Source organism: Zalophus californianus, chromosome 15 (assembly GCF_009762305.2).
Source record: "Zalophus californianus isolate mZalCal1 chromosome 15, mZalCal1.pri.v2, whole genome shotgun sequence".
Classification (NCBI taxonomy): Eukaryota; Metazoa; Chordata; class Mammalia; order Carnivora; family Otariidae; genus Zalophus; species Zalophus californianus.
Genome location: NC_045609.1, coordinates 81,299,710 through 81,320,796, shown reverse-complemented (window position 1 = coordinate 81,320,796; position 21,087 = coordinate 81,299,710). Strand labels below are relative to the sequence as shown.

The 21,087-nt window shown below is 53.1% G+C and overlaps 1 protein-coding gene across 2 annotated transcripts in view; it reads left to right on the top strand.

Moving 5' to 3' along the window:
* The window catches only part of FAM53B (family with sequence similarity 53 member B), a 119,799-nt gene that overhangs the window by 25,348 nt on the left and 73,364 nt on the right, over positions 1-21,087 (top strand). The window contains exon 1 of one of the 2 annotated variants that reach the window (XM_027597226.2): positions 20,656-20,842. The exons of the other annotated variant lie outside the window; for it this stretch is intronic. Coding sequence (XP_027453027.1) covers positions 20,765-20,842 — 78 coding nt within the window. The 5' untranslated portion in view covers positions 20,656-20,764. Of the gene's footprint in view, positions 1-20,655; positions 20,843-21,087 lie in introns of those variants that run through there. 2 annotated transcript variants of the gene reach the window in all.

Below are 21,087 nucleotides of genomic sequence, written 5' to 3'. Positions count from 1 at the left end.
ACTTGGGATTCCCAAGAACTTCCAAAGTTCCTTGCCTGTGCCCACACTGGAACTAAAGAAATCAAAAGGAACAAAACCTTTTGGCATTGGGTGAGTTGAAAACATCCGGTTCAGTGTAAAACTACCTGTTTTTTGTTTTTGTTTTTGTTTTTTCACCTTAACGGAAAAAAGTAGCAGGTTGGTGTGATTGAAAAAGGAGCTGCAGTCCCTTTGGGCTCTGTCAGAGCGTGTTCTCACCGGTGTTCTCCAGGGGTGGGGGAGTTGCTGACACAAACACGCGAGAATGTTCCGCCTTGGGTCACCTGACTCCTGGCGCCCAGTGCTTCTGTGGCCTCCACACCCTCAGATGCCGGCCCAGATTCCAGGCCCTGTTGACTGTGCGGCATGTGACTTAGGCCCAGGGGAGGAGAAGTGAGGAAAATAGCGAGCCCACGAGGATGGGCAGGTCAGCAGCCCATCTTGGCTTTTGGGGTGTCTTTTCCAAGCCCTGTTTGTAGGCTTTTGCCCATCAGCATTCAGGCCTGAGAAGAGAAGTGAGTTAGCTTTAAATAGTGTTAATTTGGGCAGTAAACCTCCTTGTTCATCTAATTCCCGGGGAGGTTAGCAGACACCTTCATGTATTAGAAAGAAAAGTAGAAGAGAGATGGCGCCTGGCTGAGGCAAAGTAGGCCAACAGGTGAACTGTGAGCTGGAGCAGAAGAGCCACATGCTGGGAATAGGGGCCGAGCCTGTGGCTCCGAACCCGGGCTGCGGAGGGGGCGATGGTTCACAGGTGAATGGGTTCTGACTTGCCTAAGAAACCAATCCGTTTTCTAAACTTGTGGGAGGTTCAGGCATGTCCCTAAGTGTTATGGAAAAGACCCCAGGGCGTTAGTGCTCCAGGACGCGGCACTGGGCCCCAGTGACCGCTCTGCTGGGTCAGAGCCTAGCCAGCATGGTGTCTGCCCGCGGGGGCCTGGGGAGCCTCCCCGGGCCTGCAGATGTCCTGCTCGGCTTTGAACCTGTGTGAAAATGCCTGGCCCCGCCCTTCTCCTGCACTTGTGCGAGAGTGACTGAGCAGGCTGCCCCTGTCCAGTTTCTGGGGGATCCGTGGGGTCTGGGGGAGACCAGGTGATTTCCCTCATGAGTGGCATGGGAGTGGCATGGCCAGGCTTCAGGTGCTCCTGGGGGGACTGGGACCTAATTTCCAGCCCCGAGCTGTGGCAGAAGGAGAGAGCTGGGGCCCAGCTGATTTGGCCTGTCAGGCTGGGCCCGTTTGAATCCTGTCAGGCTGGGCCTGTTGCTGATTTGGCCTCTGCTCAGGTTTTGGCCCAACTACCTGGTGGCTGCAGTTAAGCCAGCATGTCGGCCACAGCCTGTGGTGTCTTAGGGCCCTGGAGGAGAAGACAGTCATCCAGAGTGCCCTCTCCTGTGCTTGGGAATGATCCTGGCAAGGAGATGGGGGAGAAGACTTCAGGGATGGGTCTTCCTCCTGAATGCAGGAAGGAGGACTCGTCTGGGCCTGCTCGCAGGAGGCTTGTGCAACCCTGTAAGGAATTGCAGAGAGCATCTCTTGGTGGCCCCATCACAGGGCTGGGATAGTGTTTTCCAGTTTTAGAGGACTCGTGGGGAGGCAGTGCAGTGAAGGGTGAGGCTCTGCAGCACCCGGAACCTCATTCTAACCTAGCATAGTAAAGGGAAACTGCCTGGGGAGGTTGTCTTGTGGTGTGTCGGTGATCACATAGGAGACCAGCAATCGGAGCACCCAGGACGTATCCAGCTTCCGTTCACCCCATAAGTACTTTTAGAATGCCCACTCTGCGGACATCGTGCTAAGTGTGATACAGACTTCACATTTAATTCTTCCATCCCCCTTAAGGACCGGGCGCTATGATGGTCCCCACTTTATAGATAAAGAAACTGAGGTTTAACAAGATAAAGATGCCCAAGTTCATCCCGCTGGTGGGCAGTAGTCCTGGGATTTGAACTCCTAGTTCTGTGTTCTGTATCAGGGGTTGGCAAACTCAGCCCACAGGCCCAATGTGGCCCACTGCCTGCCTTTGTAAATAAAACTTTATTGGCGCACAGCCCATTTGTGTTTGCGGCGTCTATGGCTGCCTTCGTGCTACAGCAGCAGAGCTGAGTGGTGGCGACAGAGACCATACAGTCTCCAGAGGCTAAACTGTTTACTGCCTGGCCATTTACAGGGACAGTGTGCTGACTCTTGTCCATATGGATGCTGTATGCTCTGTAGTGTATGGTAGTCAGTAGCCACATAGAGCTATTTAAATATTTTTCAGCTTTACTGAGGTATAATTGACAAAATTATTAGGTTACTTTAATTAAACTAAGTGGAATTGAAAGCTCAATTCTTCAGTCACACTAGCCACATGTCAAGTGCTTAGTGTTGGACAACACAGGTGTAAACACAGAAACCTCCACTGGGGGGACGCACTCTAGACTGTCTTCCAGTGTAGAAAAGCCAGATCTGAGAGAACCAAAGGAGGCATTCCAGTGAAAAAAAGAACACTGGGCTTTCCTGGCCCAAAGCACGGAGTTGAAAGTGAGTTCACTGACGCAGAGGTGATGGAGAGGTGGGTGACATGATGGAGGGAACATGGGTCCAGAAGAAGCTGCCCCCCCAGACTACTGTATGACCCGTGGGCAAGCCACCCAGAGTGCCCAGGCCACAGGTCCTGACTGCAAGTGACCAGTTGCTGACCCCCTTCAGCCCCGCCCTGCTCTCCAGCCTGTGAGCCCAGCTCCTTTCTCTGCACCTCTTGGCTCACCTCATCAGTGGTGCTGTGCCTGGCATGCCCCTGTCCCCATTCCCCCCGCCCGCCATGCTGGGATAGAAAACCTTTTTGCTCTGATGAAATGGCCGTGTTTCCATGGGCACAGATAAGGAACTACTTTATTCATTCAGAACGGTGGCTGCCGTGGAGCTTGAGGAAGGAAGATGAGTCCCAACTCCCTCAGCTACAGCTCATGTCATGTGGCTTTCCCCTTAAATGCTCTTAGCTGCAACACTGAGGCAGGTCACTGACTAGCGTGGAGCTCTTGGCCTGCTTGGTTCCAACATTCTCTGAATAAGAATCTCAGGGCTCCTGGGTGGCTCAGTTGGTTGAGCGTCTGCCTCTGGCTCGGGTCATGATCCCAGGGACCTGGGATGGAGCCCCAGGTCAGGCTCCCTGCTCGGCGGTGAGTCTGCTTCTCCCTCTGCCCCTCCCTCTGCTCATGCACACTCTCCTTCTCTTTTTCTCTCTCTAAAAAGTAAATAAATCTTAAAAAAGAAAAAAAAACACCTCTTCAGAAGCTAATTAGGGGCAGAGTCATTTTGAGGTGGGAAGGCACATATAGAGAGCATGGGTTTTCAGTTCACCGGACCCAGTCATAACGCATCCGTGCTAGAACCAGCTCCCGCACCTTCGTGCACGCTCACGGATCTGAGTGTGGAGGAGAGCTGTGTGGTTGTTTGCTGCTGGGCCGTCCCTGGTCTGCAGATGGCTGCTCTGGGGTCTGTGATGACATGCTGTGTGTGGTCAGGAGTCTGGTGCACTCCCGCTCTTGGGAGCGGCTGGGCCTGTCCGTGTTGGTTTATATGGGTCCAGTCCTCACGAGTCTCCCCAGCTTAGCCGTAGAGCCAGAATGAAAACTGATAGTGCAAGAACAAGATACGGGGAAGAGTTTTCAGAACCTCGGGCAAGAGTGAAGGAAGGGGAAAACCAGACCAGCCTGGTGGATGTAGCCATGGAATAGGTGCAGGACCAAAGCACTTGGTAAGGAGGAAGTTGGGGTGAAAAGGATGCACACAGACAGGTTTTGTCTCTTGCTTTAAAAAGGAAAAGAATAGCCCCGGAAGGCCGGGCTTGCCTGCATGCCCATCTCTTGACACTGCTTGCCTCTAGCCGGCCACTCCCCAAATGGTCTCCTAGGTCTTCCTTCTGTAGGCAGTGGAGGGCTGGGAGCATGGCAGGTTGGGCCGGGCCCAGACTTGGGCACTGCCGTCTCATCGCCCAGAAGCAGGGAGAACCCACATGTGTGCAAAAAGAACGGTGGTGCGAAATAAGATTACAGTGGAAGTTGTTTTTTGTACTTAGAGAGTTAGCTTTTGTTGAGCACCTACTATGTGCCAAGCACTGTGTATACATCCTCATCTACTGGTCCCACAATCAGTCGTTAGGTAATTAGCCCCTCTCTATGGGGAACGAACTGAGCTCCAGCCATATCCTTGAAAGCGTGGGTCCTGACCCCAGTTCATCTTTTTCAAAGCCTGTCTCCCCAACCCCTGGTGTTAGCCCTAGTCAGGGACCATGCTGCTATTTGAAAGAAATCTCTTGCTCCTCTGGATAGGCTCCCCAGTTGCATTTTTATCATGGCCTGTGGGCAGAGAAGTAGGTTGCTCTGTGGGTTGACATTTAAGAAAACCCACTTCATTGAGCTTTCCCTTTTAATGTGTTGTTATGGTACAAGAAGTCTTCGTTTGTCCCAGGCTATTTTGAACTAAAAGGCAGGAAACCCCCCTCTCATTTCTATATCTCGTGTAGAAGTCATCAAAACAGAATCCTGTGTTCTGTGCAGGAGATGTGATTGAGGAAGCAGCTGTTCTGTTCACCATGACCCGGCCGAAGCCAGCCATCTGTAGGCGTCAGGGATCCAGAATCGTCTGTTCCATCTGCCGGCTCTACTTGCATTTGTTTCAAGTATTTGGCATGGAAACTCTTTCCTGCCCCAACCCTGCGTTGTGAGCGAGACCAGAAGGGAGCCCTCCTCATGAGGGCAGGGCAGGCTCTAGGCCCTTCTCTGCTCCCGGGGATGCCACAGCTCGCCCTCTAGAGTGGAGGCCAGGCCAGGGACACCACCCAGGTCGGTCACCTCCCCAAGTACGCAAGTGGGAGGGCACGTACTGTTGGGAGCTGGGAGTTTCGTGGCTCTACTTTGCTGTGCTCGGGATTTCAAGACAGTCTGTGCTTTCTAGTCATTGTTGGGCCTTGAGCTCCCTCAGAATGAGCCAGGAGTGAGGCAGACGGACGTGCGTGACTGGGATACGGACGCCCCGCGAGTCCACGTGGCTCTGCAAACCAAGGTGAGGCCTCACCGTTCGGGCCATTTCGGTCTGAGCAGTCAGCGTCCATGAGACCAGAGGTTGCGCTCTTGTGGTCTGGGGGCCAGGTTCTCAGGCACGATTTGCTTGGCTCCCATGATGATTTATGAATTTTTGATTTCTTGCCGACATTTAAAAGCTGGGGTTGTACAAAGAAGTCTGGATTTTCAGCTTTTCTTGACAAGTCCAGAGATTTTGAGTGTTATTGCTGGGCCCTTTTCCCCACACAGCCGCCCAGTGCTGGGCATAGTGGTCAGAGGGGCTAGCTGTCCGCTCCCCAGCGCTTGCTCTCCGCACACACGACGGCTTCCGCCTGGCGCTCTTCACCCATTTATGTTCCCTGCTTGGCTCTGGAAGGCACTGGAGTTTGAGATCCCTGGAGTAGACAAGACATTTTGAGGACAGACTGAGATGTTCTGGCTTTCCAGGTAGTTTGGTGCAGGGCGAGCAGTGGTGAATGGCCAGGCTCCGGGTCGTTCCCACCGTGACCCTGCCGGGTCTCCCACCTGCAGGCCTACTGGCCGGGATGAGCCGGCGCTAAGCAGCGGGGACCTGCTGCTTTCTCCTCAGTGGAGCGCTCTCCCTGCTGCTCCCACAGCGGCCGCTGACCCTAGGAGGACAGCACCACAAACAGGGCCCTTAGCTCAGAAACCAGCCTCGGCCCAGGTGCCTCCCACCCGGGGGGGCCCCGGGACGCCCTGCGACATCTTTTTCCTCTCTCCCCCCTCCCTGCCCCCAGCCCTCTAAAGTCACTCAGGTGCTTCACCCAGTTTAGTCTTTTTAGTCTAAAAGTGCCTCCGTGACTTTAACAGATGCTGCAGGATTTTTTTTTTTTTTTTAAACGAAGATTTAATCTTTAAATTATCTTGACAAGCAGTCTAACTGCCATTTATCAAGTAGATAATTTCTGCTGGTGGTAGAAAGAGAAAGATTTCCGAGAACAAATGAAAACATACTTAGATTCTTCTAGCTCAGTCTCTTTGGCAGAGACTCAGGGAAGGAAGCGGAAGTGAGGAAAAGATTCTCCAAATGGCAATTTATGTTTTTCCAGGAATTAAGGTTTTCTTCTCAGAGTCCCCCAAATATTTAGTATCAGTTACCTCTTTCATTTACCTCTTTTGCTCAACCCCATTTTTTCCCTCGTGTGGCAAATATTCTGCAAGCATTTTTTTTCTCCCCTTCTGATTCTGACAGCATTTCATTAGGTGGTCAACCTTTGGGCTTCTTAGTGTCACTCCAGATTGTTTGCTTCTTACGGACAAGCGCTAGGTCATCTGTACCTAGATCCCCAGGTCCTGGCCCAGAAGAAGTGCTGGTGGTGGGCCTAAGACTCGCACCCCTTATTGGTCTCATGGCCTTTGGCAAGACACTTGACCTCAGTGGACCCCAGGTTTTTCATCTGCCATGCTGTCCTCCCCGTTAGCAGGGTTCTGGGTACCGAATGCACAAACACATTGGTTGTCAAACTTTTGGGAGCACCAGAAACACCTGGAGGGCTTGTTACAACACTGATTGCTGGACCCCACTCATAGAGTTTCTGATTCAGTCATTTGGGGCGGGGACTGAAACTCTATTTCTGACAAGTTCCCAGGTGAGACTGTTGCTGCTGCTGGTCCGGGGACCACACTTTGAGAAGCACTGTGCTGAAACCACATTGTTGAAGCGGGTGTCATATGCTCTAGCGTTACCTCAGCAAGGATGTGGGGTCAGCCTGCGCAGGTCCCAGCTAGTGATGTGAATGCCTGCCCTTGGCAACTCGTGAGTCTGATCTTCCTTTTTATTTTTGCACTGCACGGAGGTACATACTTACAAAACTTTGCATCTTATTTTCTGGGAAACTTGAGCCTCGATGCCCAAAGAGGTTTCATTTCCAGTTGCTATAGACCAAGTGTGTTTCTCCCCCCGACCCCCCAGATTTGTACGTTGAAACCAATGTGATGGTGTTAGGAGCTGGAGCCTTTGGGGGGTAACTAGGTGTTGACAGTGGAGTCCTCCTCAATGGGCTCAGTCAGCACCCTGATAGAAGAGTCCCCAGAGAGCCCTCATCCCTTCCGCCATGTGAGGACATAGCAAGAAGAAGAGTCTCATCTGACGCTGAATCTGCTGGCCCCATGGTCTTGGACTTCCCAGTTTCCAGAACTATGAGAAAGAAATGCCTGATGTTTATACACCACGTAGTTCATGGTATTCTGTGATAGTGGCCTGAGCAGACTGAGGCACCCACCATTTTCATGGAGGCTGTTTGTCTTCAGACTTCCATTGTCCTAGTTAGACATTGATTTCCTACGTGTAGGTGATTCTTTCTCCTATGGCATGCCGCCCACTGTCCACCTCTGCTGGTGGACCTCCCCTCCTCGTCCTGACCCTTGACGCCAAAGGAGGGCAATGCTGGTCATTCTGGGTTTTGAACTTCGGTTTCTCAGGTTTGTTTTCCCCGTTCTCACTGCAGCAGGGCCCGTGTCGGGTTGAGCTAACAACCAGCACAGAGACGCTGGATGACCCTGCCTCAGTTGCAGTCACCCTCTGGGGCAGCTTGCGTCCCTCGTGATGCTTGTGCATCTCTAGCATCTCCAGATGCTTCCCCAGGCTTCCCAGGAGCCAGTGCCTGGCTGAGGTGCCCTTTGTCCCGGGCGCCCTGAAATCAGCATCCCCATGTACTGGTGGGAGCTGGGTTGTGGGGGGCACCGACAGTGCCCAGAAGCAGCTGTTCTCATCCCTTCTTTCTCTTACCGGACAACAAAAGAGCCAGCCCGGGCTGCTGGAAGTAAAGGAGAACTTGCTACAACCGGGGAAACCGAGGCCCAGAGCTAGCAGCTAATGTGCCCACGTCCATACAGAGTCAGCCAGTGGTTGGTCAGGTCTGAGTTGTCCAGTTGTTGACGGCCTGCAAAGATTGATTTCATCTCATTTTTGGTTCCCGTTGTCCAGAGTGAGTTTGAGCTCACTGCTCATTGCATGTTTTTAGTTTGAGTCGGACTAGCTAGGAGGGGACGTCGGTTACCAGTTTTGCCAAGCTTTGCAGTTTTCCTTGCATCTCTGTTCTGTAGAGGAGTGTCCCCCTTCCACTCCTGCTGTTTAAAAACTCGGGGACAATAAAGCAGTCATGGCTTTGAATGCAGCGCTTCTGTGGTGTTGTTCTGAGTCCTTTCTCATTGCCCCGGTCCTCTGCCATCCCCAGGCCAGGCCCCGGCAGCTGAAGCACATTGGCCCTTGTGCTTTTGTGCTTTCATAGCCGCGTAAACACGTGGTGAGCGCGTGCTTAGCACATGCCTTGAGCACATATTTGTAACTCGGGAGTCCGAGACGATTGTGACATTCTCATATGGGGTTGTGCGTGGCCACTCCCCCTTCCCAAGAGAGAGCACAATTCTCGTATTGTGTGTTGGCATTCTGGGTTAGCCGCGTGGGTCAGCGCAGGGGCTGCTGGTAGACTGGCAGATAGAAATAACTGTCCTGTGGCTTTGTATCTTTACGCTGTCGTTTTATGGAAGGGAAAGGTTTGGGATACCCTGTCAAGACCCCCTGGGTCCCCTGACTTTGTTCAGCTAAGTAAACCACCAGCCGGTGTCCCTTGTGGCTCAGCTTGTTTGCCTGATGTTCTTGCTGGCAAACGGGAGAGCAGGACAGGTATGGTAGGGCAGACCGCCGAGAGCTAGAAGGAGTAAGAGCAAGGTGGAGGCTGGGCAGGGGGTAGGGAGGTGGGCGGAGGCCTGAGGCCATCTTTAGTGGCAGAGCCCCCCCCACTTCCTGGGCCTTAGGAGGGGCAGTGGCATCAGCTGGACACGTGCCCAGCATGGGGCTCCTTCTGTCAGAAGCTGGGGAGGAGCCCTAATCTCCCAGCTCCCCAGCCTGCTGGCTTCCTCCTGGGACGCCTTCGCTCTGTCTTGGCTCTTGAACTCCTACCCGTCCGTGAAGGCCCAGCACTCAGACCACCTCCTGTAGGACATCTGCCCAGAATTGACCTCCCCACTTGGGATTACAGCCCACTCCTCTGTTCTGTGGCATTCATCATATTCTGGCACTTACTATGCCTTGTGGTGTACGTGTTTGAACACTTGGTGGGTTGTGTGAACTTGGTTGGGTCCCTCTGTCTTCCTCCCTCAGTCCCTGGCACAGTTCGTCCGGGGAGTGTTGCACTTGGGACCAGGACTCTGACACCAGTTCTGGTGGCTCTGGGAGGGGGACAATGACAGTAGACAAGCACGGCAGCAGCTGGTGCATTTGGTTGTTTTTCGGGCACTCTGTGGACAGACGGTGGGGTGAACCTGTTTCTTTCAGGGCTGTTTCTGATAAGGAGGATGGTGTGCTCACCTTCAGGAATCGGGTCAACTCTCCCAAGGCCCTTCGAGTCTCAGAGCCATCAAGGTGCAGGTGGAAGGCTCTGGAATGGCTCAGCAGGGCTTCCAAGGCACCTTTCCCCGAAGCCGGGGGAACCTGGTTGGCTATGTCCTCTCCTCTTCAGCTCCCCAAGGCCTTTGCCCTAACACAAGGAGGTCCTGCTGTCACATCCAGGGTGCTGAGAAGGAAGTGGAGGTGGGGTTATAAATGAGGTGCCCCGCCATGCTCCTGCACCCACGTCCTGCCAAAAAATCAAAAAAGGGGCTCAAGACCCAGTGAGCAGCTGCTCCCCAAGCTGCTCGTATTCCATTCCACAGCCAGTTCCAGGTAATTTGGAGTAGAATGCCTGGGCTTTGCCTTGCCTCAGGACCTCAGCGAAGCCCTTCTTACAGGAAGGAGTCTCTCCGGCCTTTCTGCAGGGTGCCGCACGACCAGAGTGAGCTTAGTGGGCTTTGTCCCACCCTTCAGAACCCCCGCCCCGGGAGGTACGAGAGAGAAGACTTTGGGGATTTGACCTGAGAGGTGCCATGGAGTTCAGGTGCACCTGTCGTTCATTATAACAGATGTCAGGCAGGCAGCGAAGTCTCTTGACTTTGGTTTTGGCAGATGACGCTGGTCTTGAATGCGTGGTGGTGTTTGCTGTATGAAGGGGGTCAAGGGCAGAAGGTGGAAGGCTTAATGTAGATTGTTGCTTGTCTGATTAATTTCTGCACAGACCCTGTAAACTAGGTTGGTAGATATGACTCAGCCGGATCAGGAGGGTGAAGTCCTGTAGGAAGATGAGGTGAGGGTGTGATCTGCGAGTGGGTGGCAGATGGGAACCTAGTGGTTCTCATCTCCCTACCAGTTCTTCTAGAGCCTTTGGGTCCCTCTTACATCACCTCCTGTGTTTCACTGTGATACTTGTGATACTGTTTGGGGCCCTGAGGCCCCTGAGATAAAGAGATCGCTGCTCTCCCATCTGTGTCCCAAGTGCCAGCTCCTGAGCAATTAGGACCCCTCTGCGTGGTGACCTGGCAGTTCTGTGGGAGTAGCGCTGGGCCGTGGCCACGGTCAGAGCCCATGGAGCTTCTGGAGCCACACTGGCCTGAAAGCCACGCATGCCACCCAGCCTGGGGGTGGCTCATCTTGCAGGAGCAGGAGAATGTAGCTGTCTGTGGACCCCGAGAGTCCATAAACATTTTAGGAAGAGGATGTTCTTGCTGCAGAGGTGGGAGATGAAGGTGTGAAAGCTGGTGAATGACTAACTTCCTGGGCCTCCAAGAAGCTTCTAATTCACAATGCGGTTAGTGTCCCTGAAAGACACCGTGTGCTTAAGGACTGAACTTGGAAAACGAACGTGCACAACGGCCCTGTCTCTGCTCCATTGATACGTAAAAGAGGGGCTGGTTCTGTAACCCCACCTCCCCCAACCTTGCGTGACCCCAAGATCGCCAACAGAGCAGAATGTCAGGAGGGCTCCCTGCTTCCCACTTCACTGCGTGGGAGGTCACCACTGAGGCTCTTGATGGCAGTGAGTAAGGAGTTGGCCTTTGCTGTTGTCCAGTTTCCTGGACCTTGAGCACGACAGGTCAGGTTGGAGCAGGACCGGGAAGGCTGGCCTGCACACACAGCCCACGTCAGCCATTGCTCCAGGATGGGTGCCATTAGCTCTTACCATCCTTTCTCACAGCTCACACACCTTCGAATCCGCTGTTGAGACTCTGCACACTCAGCGTTCCCGTGTGCATGTCACAGGCGAGGAGACCGAGCCTCAGAGAGGCACAGTGACCTGACCTGGCAGGTGGCTGCATGTAAATGCTCACTCGTCAGAAATGGAGCTCCTCCGGCCCAGGCTCCCATTTGATGAGGCCCAGAGACTGAGAGTGGCTTGGCCAATAGGCAGAGCTGCTTAGGAGCAGAGCCAGCTCCAGAGCCCACGTTTCCTGAGCTCTGCTGGCTCTACCCAGACCACACTGCCTCTTGTGGGGACATTCTCTACTTTTGATTTTGCTAAAAAAAAAATTTTTTTTTTTAACTTCTTACCTCTTTTGGTATTTCTTCATGGTTTGATTAAATTCACTGTACTTGTAAATAGGTCTGACTGAAGAACAGGTCATGGTCGTCTTAGGCTAAGTGGCTTAACATTTCAGATTATCTTTGGGGCCCTTGCTGTGTCTCGGCGTCCCCTGTTCTCTGCCCTTCTCTCCCTCGCCCTGGTTTGGAGGCGAAGGGCGTGTCTGGCTCTGTGCTCAGTAAGTACTGGTTTTCTTCCCCTTCCTACCCCTTGTCCTTCATTTCCTTCCTTTTGAGTTTGCTCAGCTTCATTCTCGTCCGTAGCACACTCGTCTCTCTTGGTGTTTGGTGGGTTAAAATGACACGAATGGTAGTGGGAATTACCGGAGTGTTCATAGGAAACTTGTCTGTCGGGTGTTTCTCATTGATGAACGAGCTCCTGACAAGTCATGCATGCAGTTGGCTTTGGTTTCAAGAAGCAACACCGGCTGTCTCGTTCCCATGTTCAGATTTGTTTTGGCTCTGGGTCCCGACACTTTCATGTCCCTGTATAATGTTACTCCTCCCCTCCTCTGGAAATGGTATTTGCTCAAAACCCCAGAAAATCCCTACAACACTGAGAGTGACTGCGTAAAGTCCCAGAGAACAGAGTCCTGATGTGATTCAGTGGCTCATTTTACTGTTTTGTTTTTTCCCTCCAGTAAGATGGTCTCTTAAGGGAGCTGGGGCGACTTTGTTCAGCCATGGGCATGGGGTGGGTTCTTTTCTAGGCAGGTAATGTGACTGCTGGTCCTTCTCCAGATGTGGACCTTTGGTGGCCTTCGATCGCCTGAAGGACTAGGCCAGGGAAGGTATATTCATCTCAGTTACAAAGAAAACACCTCCAAGGGTACACCTTACTTTGGGGTGGGGAGTGAGGGTTGGGTGAGCAGGTGCTTGACTTCTGCAGCGAGAATGTACCTCTTCCCCCCTGAGAATGGGATGCAGGCACATGCCAGCTACGAGGCTTTAGGTCATTTTGCCTCTGGCAGCCTAGCCCTCCCCCTGACCCCAATCACGTGCAACTGGGAGCCCTGAGTGAGCATGAAAATCAGTAACGGACTCTAATGTCCAGCAGCCCCATCCCAGGAGTGAGGTGCTTGAAGGATTCACAAGCCTGTTTCCTGCCCCCAGCAGCTCATGCTGTGGCTGAGAAGACATGATCTTTGTTAGCCACAGCATTTAATAAAGGCCTACACTCTGCTTGGAATCGTGCTCGCCGGAGGACTTCAGTGCCCATGGGGACATTCTTTAAGAGCCCCCACCTTACCGAGTTTTACCTCTTTAACCTTCCACCTGAGGTGGGCAGAACAAGGATCACTCCTTACAGATGACAAAGGATGAAGGGGTGCTTAGCAGAATCACGTAGCTCACGCAGGGTTCTACCGCTCATCTGGGACCGAGCTGGGTGGCCGTGTGGATTCTGGACAGGGATCCGCTGCTCTTCCCCAGTTCTGTTGACTCCGCCGACAGACCCAGACGTCACGTTCCTGCTGTGGCAGGCTCTGTGCAGAGACCAGAGGATGACTGAGGCAGGTCCACACCCAGACTGTGCATGTGGAGGGGAGGGCCCCCCATGAACACCCTAGGAGTGGACTTGGAGAGAAGGGCAGGGTGGCTGTGGTTGAGAGACAGCCGGAGGCAGAGGCCTGGGGAGAGGGGGTGGATGGACCTGGATTCCAGCTGGTGTAGCAAGAAGCCAGCACGATTTTCCGCAGCCTGGGGGCACCCTGGTGTTCCTGGGGAGCACTTCACCTTCTGCATGGCACCTGGCCTAGCTGCCCATCCATGTAGTTAGGATAGAAGGTGAAGACGCCCTCTTGCCTCCCCACGCCCTGCCTGCAGTAGAACCCTCGTGCTGTGTTTCAGCAGTAGATCCCAGAAGGTTGGTGTTCAGCCTGCAATACTTCAGGATGAGCTGCGTAGAGGGGGGCTGTACTACAAACCTAGCATCTGTGCTTCCGCATTTGGTCGGTTTAACTGAGAAATCAGATACTTGAGGGATCCTTACTATGGAATTCACAGATCCTGGAGTAGAAGAGTCAGGGCTCAAGACAAAGATTTTGGAGTTCAGCAGATGTGGCTTGCTTGAGTCCTTGTTCTGTTCTTCACAGCTGGGTGGCCTAGGGCCTGTGCCTCAGTTTGTCACTCTGTAAAATGGAATAGTAACAGTGCCCACTCATAAGGACACTCTGTGGATGCACTAAGCAGAGAATCCAGCGCGGTTGCCACGGCTATTCTTATTTTACTCACGCTCTGCTAAAAGGTAGACTCTGTGTCACCTCCTATTTCTGCAAATACAGACCAAGAAGATACTAGGAAAGTGGTAAAAACAAACTGTAGTTTCTCCCTGGATTCTGCCTCTACCGTGGAGTTCCCTTAAATAGGCAGTGTTTGGTATTACGCATGTCTGTGGTGTTACTGTATGGACTAAAGAGGCTCTGTGGGTCTCTGGTTTTCTGTGTGCTGAAGGTGGTGGAGGCATAGCTGTCTCTCATCATGTATCCTTCGGGAGGATTGAAGGTCTGGGAACCTGGGCCGAGGGAGTTCATGAAACATCTCGCTGCAGCCCGGGCACACATGCTCCAACCCCAGGTCCCCTTACTGAGCTTCCAGGCCCTCTTCCCGGCACTACCTGGGCCTTGGAAAGGTCGTGCTCTGGTGAAGTTCCTGCGGCTTTTAGCATTCATCCTTCAAACTCTGGGGATGTAGGTATAGAGACCGCAAGCCAAAGGTAACCCTGGGAAGGTTCGGCTCCCTTTGTGGGGCAGCGAGGAGCCTTGATGCCGCCCTCCTAGCGGTTTGTCGCTGGCAGAAGGTGGCAGAAGGCATGACCCACCGAAAGATGCGCTTCGCCATGTGTCCCTAAATTTGCTTCTAGGTCCTGTCCCCAGACTGCTTTTGTCACACGGACCGCTGAAGTGAGGCTAGTCTAAAAATGCATGCGGCCTTCCTGAGGACCTTGCAGAAGGGGGCTGCTTCCCTCCCATTTCCGTTGCCCGATGGGAGGGGAAGGGGCAGCGCTGAGGAGTGGCTGGCTCGAGTCATCAGGAAAGTCACTGTCTATGGTCAAGGGCCTGTTTAGATTTTGCGCTGAGTGCTGTGTTTAGGGTGGTGAGATAGTTTTCTGCTGTAAAACTAAATTGTGCAAGTAATCAACGCAGGATACAGATACTCCGTAAAAGAAGGAAGACTTTGTCTTGGTGATTCCTGGTGTGGTCAGTTTCTTTTCAAGGGATAACCCTTCAAAGTGCATTACAGAAGCATTTGGTAAACTCCTTTAATCTGCTTGAGAGTTATATAGAATTTTAGAGTTTACAAAACTCCTTTGCATATAAACTCACTTAGCACACATAGGCAGGGCTCGCACTGGCCAGGGGCTGAGAGCCCCTGACCACAGCAGTGTCAGACAGCTGGATTCTGGGGTTGCAAATGGATGAAGGCACATTGAAGATGGTGGGACAACAGCAAGAAAGTCTCATGTTAGGAACGACGCGTGTGAGGGAGCAAACTGTCCCCTGTGACCCCGGGGAGAGAGCGCTGGAGAGGCAGGCCTGGATTCCTATCTCACCCTTGCCCCACTAGCTGTAGGACCTTGGGCAAATGCTGGGGATGTTTTTCTGGAGTCTCAGTCTTCTCATCTGGAAAATGGGAGTTCTACTAACAGATGCCCACTCATAGAAACGTGAGAGGTTAAGTGAGAAGAGCCCAGCCTGTGGTCGATGCTCAGGGAGGTGGGAGGTGGAGGCCAGGAGTATGGCTGTCGGGGGCAGGTGGAGGGGCTATAGAGGGGGCGGGGGGGGTGCGGCTCTGGGACTGAGGTGCTGTGGCACTGGATCTGGGGCCTCTTGCCGATGGTGGGCGGTGTCGCCTGGTGCCCCCTGACGCCTGTGTGTAACGCTCCACCCTGCAGGCCTGGTTCTGGGCACAGTGGTGGGGGAGGGGCTGTCTTTAGGTAAATGCACCCTTAGGGCAAAGACTTGAGGGGCGGACAGAGCCCTCTGCCACCACACGTGTACCCGGGAATAGCCAGCTGGACGGGGAAGTGGGATCACGGGTCAGCAGACAGTCTGACTTTGCCTTTTGCTCTTTCAATGGAAATGCTGGAGAAGGTGAGTCACTGAGCGGAGGCTCCCGGGGTCAGAGCTGGAGAGTAGACACGCCCCAGAATAGACAGGGCCCGTGCCAGGGGGAGATCCCTCCTCCTGTGGACAGTGGCACCCCAGATGTGTGTAGAGGCGGGGCGCGAGGCCCTCCGTCTGCCGTAAGCACTGTGCAGGGAGTCTAATTTGCCGTGTAAATATGGGCACAGGGAAATGACAGTACAAGGTGTAGACAGAGGCAGAGAATCTGCAGAGATGCGCTGGGAAGATGTTGAGAGACAGACAGTGGCTACTTGTGCAGAGGGGGCCGGGAGCTGAGGTCTGGGGCCTTCTCTGTGCCCTACGCTTTCATACACGTTTTTTTATCTCCCATCAGCCCCCAGAGCAAAGGTGTTCCTGCTTTCATTTGAAAGATTAGGAAACTGTGAAGTCGGGTGACATGGTCAAGGTGGAGGCATGGCCGCCAGACCCCACAGTGCGTGTCCTCGCCCCGCCTCGCACGTGGTCTCCTTGGTACAGGCACTGGCAGCCATGTGGGCTGTGGCTTTTTTTTTTTTTTTTTTTTTTACCTACAGTATAATTCATTCTTTTGATAGTTACTCCTATGAGTTTTCATAAATGCATAGATTGAGCGGGCTTTTTAAATTTTGAGAGCATTGTAAATTCACATGTAGTTGTAATAAATAGTAGAGGTTCTGTGTACCATTTACTCAGTTTCCCCCGATAGTGACACCTGGCAAAACTATAGTTGGGCATCACAAGCAGGAAATGGAGGCAGACACAGTCGAGGTACCAGCCATCCCCATCGCTGCGAGGGTCCCTCCTGCTGCCTTTTCATCACCACTCCCACCCGCCTCCCGCTCCCACACCCCCAGCCCAAATCCTCATCTCTGGCCCCAGGTCCCCCTCCTCGAGTCTTCATTTCTTTCGCTTTATCATTTCAGGCATGTCCTGTGAACAGAGTCATGCCATAATTAATGTGTGGGGATTGGGTTGTTTCCCTCCGCATAATTCTCTGGAGGGTTATCCAAGTAGGTGTCAGTAGTCCATTTCTGTTTTAACACCGAGTAGTATTCCGTGGTGCACCTGTACCAAAGTTTGTGTAACAATTCACCCCTGGAAGGATATCCGGGTTGTTTCTTAGTTTTGGCCGTTGTGAGCAAAGCTGCCGTGAACATCCATGTGCAGGGTATTGTGTGGACATAAGTTTGCATTTCTCTGGGATGAATGCCAAGGAGACCCCTCGCTGGGTCATATGGTAGTGGCTTGAGTGGGCTTTTGAAAGATGCACTTAGGATGGAGGGGCTGGTGAGGGGTGGGGGCCGTGCTGCAGGTGGACGTCAGTGGGAAGCAGGTAACCCGGGAGCTGGTCCACTTGGGTTCAGATGCAAGATCAGCCCTTATACCCTTGGTGAGTTGCTTTATCCGTCTGTAAAATGGGGTTAAATGAACCTGTTGTGTAGCTGATGTGTGTAAAGTACTTGGTGCACAGTAGGTTCTCAGTAGATAGAAGCTGTTCTTCATATGGGTTAAGAGAAAACCCACCAGACCAGAGCGGGGTCTGTGCCCCAGAGGTGGCCTCCAGGAGACCTTCATCACGCTAGCTGTGGCTCTGGGACACCTCCTTCTACCTTGGGCAGAGCCATGCTCCCAGTTGTTCCTTCACAGGTGGAGACTACCCCCCACCCAGCTTCACCCCCAGCTTTTCCCTGAGCAGTCCCTGGCCCCATTCTCAGACTCGGCTCTAAGTCTCTGGACGGGCATCGGCATTCCTTAGTGAACTTGGCGAGGCCCATGCCACGGATCAAAGGAATCCCAGGGAATTCCAGATTGTGCCAGGCTCTGCTGGTCTGGATTTGCCTCACAAGGTCTGAGAATGTGCCTGGATCATTTCAGTTGTTGCTACGATTTAGCTTCATTCCAAAATGTATATTGAACTCATACTGTATTCAGGGTTCTGTGCTAAGTATTACAAAGGTCCCCCCTAAAATCACTTTTCCGACAGATCACAGTAGCCCAGCCCCTCGGGGAGCTGCCTATGGCCACATGATAAAGTCTGCATTCAGTTGGCATTCTGATCTGTCAGGCTGGTTTGACTCTGTCTTCCCAGCTCCTTGTCCCTACGCTGCCACCTCTCCACATACCCTCTGCTCCTGCCACCAGGGTGCTCACTGAGTCCCATGCACCATGTACAGGGCAGGGCCCCACGCTTTGCTCACAGCCTTCCCTCTGCTTGTGTGCCTTTCCTTCAAGTTGAAATCTTGCCTATTTTCTTTTTAACCAAAAAGGTATCATATGTACTGGATGAGGTATTCAAGCAGCACACAAAGCTATATGATCAAAGTGTCTTCTACTCCAGAACTACGGTGCCTTCCATAAGGCAGCCATGCTTTTGGGATTGTGCTGTACTCCTCTTGCTGTATTCATTTCACAGTGTGTCTTGGAGAGGGTTTCACATCCGTATGGTCAGAGTTGCCTCGTTACAGTTGGGCCTAAAGCGACGTGGTATCCCTTTACATGGTTCCACTGTGCTTTGTGGAAACAGCCCCCTGTTGATGGCGTCTTGGTTGTCCCCACTCCTGGACTACTCTAGGAGTGTTGCCAGCCACTATGCAGAGGGGTCTCTTTACAGCTCCGCTCTGGTGCCCCCTACTCCTGCCTGCCTTAGTTGGATTCGTGCCTGCATTTATGGAACCTCCCCATGACCCCCGAGGACAGGGATTGTGCTAGACCTCCTTTCTCCATTTGGCACCTGCCGTGTTTGCTGACCACCTGTTTCCAGGAGCTTATGGTGCGCTGGTATTCACCCCTCGCGCTGCCGATGCGAGTCCTGGTCTCTTGTAGGGGCTCCAGTGGGGGCGGAGCTAGAAGAGCAGGGCCGCCCACACTGCTGCCTCCGTCTGGCTTTGTGTTTGCGGTGCCTGTTGGCTGCATCCCGATGGCCTAACGCGTTTCTATGGCAATGGACTCCCACAGCATCATTCTTACTGGCCACCTACTGTTTCACCAGAGGGATGGGCCATAATATGCCCAGTTCCATCCTGGTGGAATTTAGCTCTAAAAAATTTGATGGAATTTCTCTTTAAAAAAGACCCGAGAGGACAGTTAGATGCTTGGGTGTCCACTGCTGAGAACGAATCAGGACCTACTGTCTCCCTGATGAAAATAGGGACGGTAGCTACTGTTTAGTGAGTGCTTCCTCAAATGAGCTAGGGCTTCTCACGGAGCAAAGGGCTTGAGCTCTGTTTTCAGATGATACGGAATCTTCTGAGGCAGGCACTGTTGTCCCTACGTTATGGAGAGAGAGTGAGTAACTTGGTAAAGGTCCCTCGAGACAATGCATTTCAAGAGCTGGGATTCCAACCCAGGTGCCCTTGACTCAGGACCTGAGCTTGTAACCACTAAGCTGGCCTGCCTTATTAGGGAAGAAAGAAATGGGGGGTGGGGATGGTAAAGGCAGGTCACCCCTGGGCCTTGGGCGAATGGCCGGCTGCTCCAGAACCGAATGAGGTTGCACCCAGAAAGAAGATGGCCGTCAGTAGGCCTCGCCTCCACCACCGAGGCGGCACAAAGGGTCCCTTTGAAGGGAGAGTCCGTAGCACCCCCCAACCCCGCTCCCTAGCCAAGCGTCCAGGGGGCTGGCGGGCATTTCTGGCTCAGCTTTCTGGCCTGAGCTGGGAGGAGTGGTCTGACATTCTTTCCTTGAGCAGCTCACTCTTGGTCAGAATGTGTTGCTTCTAGACGGAGGTGGTGTTGAAACTCTGGTGTGACCTGGGAACCTACACGCCACCAGGTCTCTTCCTGAACAGCCAGTCCTTTGAAAATGTATTGATTTTCCCCCTCCCCTTCCCCACTCTTGCACTTTGGATGAACCTTGTTTTCGAAGAACAGTAGAAGGTAATTTTCCTGTGCTTGCCAGCTGGCCCGTAATTGAGCAATTCCAATAACACCCACTGTAAAGTCTAATCGAAGTAAACAGGAAAATATGATTTACAGTCTGGGCAGCAAGTAAATACCAGGGTGCAATTAATTTTTACACAGAGCAGCAGATTCTAAAGCATTTTCTTGCACTGAGCAGTTTGTTTTTAATTATAGATTAGGAGCTGCCCTTTTCTGCTATTATTGTCATTATTTTTCACTTTGTGACGGTGCTCTTCAGGTTCCTTGCGTGCGTGTGATTTTCCTTGAAGGTGTGACCACCGAGGGGTGGGATGGGGAAGTAGGGACGGGAGGAATTAATGTGTAAGGAGCGAGTTCTCAAACCTGAGCTAAGACCTTGTTCTTTCAGCGTTTGCTTGGGGGGTGACGCGGGAGGAGGTGCTGGGGGGCTGTTCAGAATGGCGCCATGAGGGCTCCTGTCACTGCTGGCGGCTCTGGGTGGTGTGGGCAGGCCCTGCGAAGGCTGTGACTTGGTTTGGCCCAGTCTGGGGAAGGGGACAAAGCTACAGAGGCCCCCAGTGTTGCAAATGTGTCATTGTTGAAAGTGGCGCTTCCAAGGGTGGGAAATATGTGCCTTTAAATGGACCCGCCCGATTCTTCCAGTAGCTTCTGTTCGTAACTCGGTGGAGGACAGTAGCCACCTTGCTGCCTGAGGCTGCCTGAGGGCTGGTCCCTTCAGTTTTGACTGTGGGGTTGGTACGTGTCTGACCCTCAGCCTTGGGCATGTACCGAAGCGGTCTGTAGGGCCAGCTGGGTATTAGATGCCACATGACTTGAGTACACTCTGGGGACAGCAGATTGTGACCAACCCAGACCCTGAGATAGGTCTTAAAGGTGCCACGTGGCTGAGTGGAGACCCATTGCTGTACCCGCTAGTGCGCTGGCTTTAGGCGTGCCTCAAGGCTGGCACGGGGGCCTCTGAGAAAGGGATCCTGGCCTTTGCAGCCATGATGCATCTCCTTCAGTGGGGAGGCAGTTCTGTTTCTGAGCAGGGCCCCAGCAGGAGGGTGCGCGGGCAGTTCTCTCAGAGCCCCGGTCTTCCCAAGTCCTGAATCCCTTGCCTTTCTGGTGTCTTTCCAGGAAGTTGAGTGCACTTGGCCATTTCCTGGAGGAGCCCTTCCCCAAGCGTGAGCAGCTGATTGGGAACTGTTCCTGCTGATGCCAGTCACCTGGGAGGTGCCCAGGAGGTCACCTCTGCCCAAGTCTGCCCAACTGAAGATGGCTCGTGCCCACCCTGGGATGGAGCCCAGCGCCTGAGGTCCTTACCATGGTGATGATCCTAAGTAAAAGCCTCGACAAACAGGGAGCTGACTCCAGAGCATGCAGGACCTTCAACCCTGAGCTGGTAAGGACCTACTGGGCCTCATTTCTCTGATGACCTTTTTTGAGGCCTGATGTCCAGGTGGGGCTGTGGACTGAACATGCAGGCTTAGCAGACTAAGTCCAGAGTGCCCAGGGCAGAGCTCTGGGAGATGTTGCAGGCTGGGGCAGTGGGGTGAAGTAACCCAGAGCCTGGCTAAGTGCTTGCAAGAAGCAGCTGGAAGGAAGGCCAGCACCCTGGTAAATAATACCAAGCGGGGTTCTGCCGCC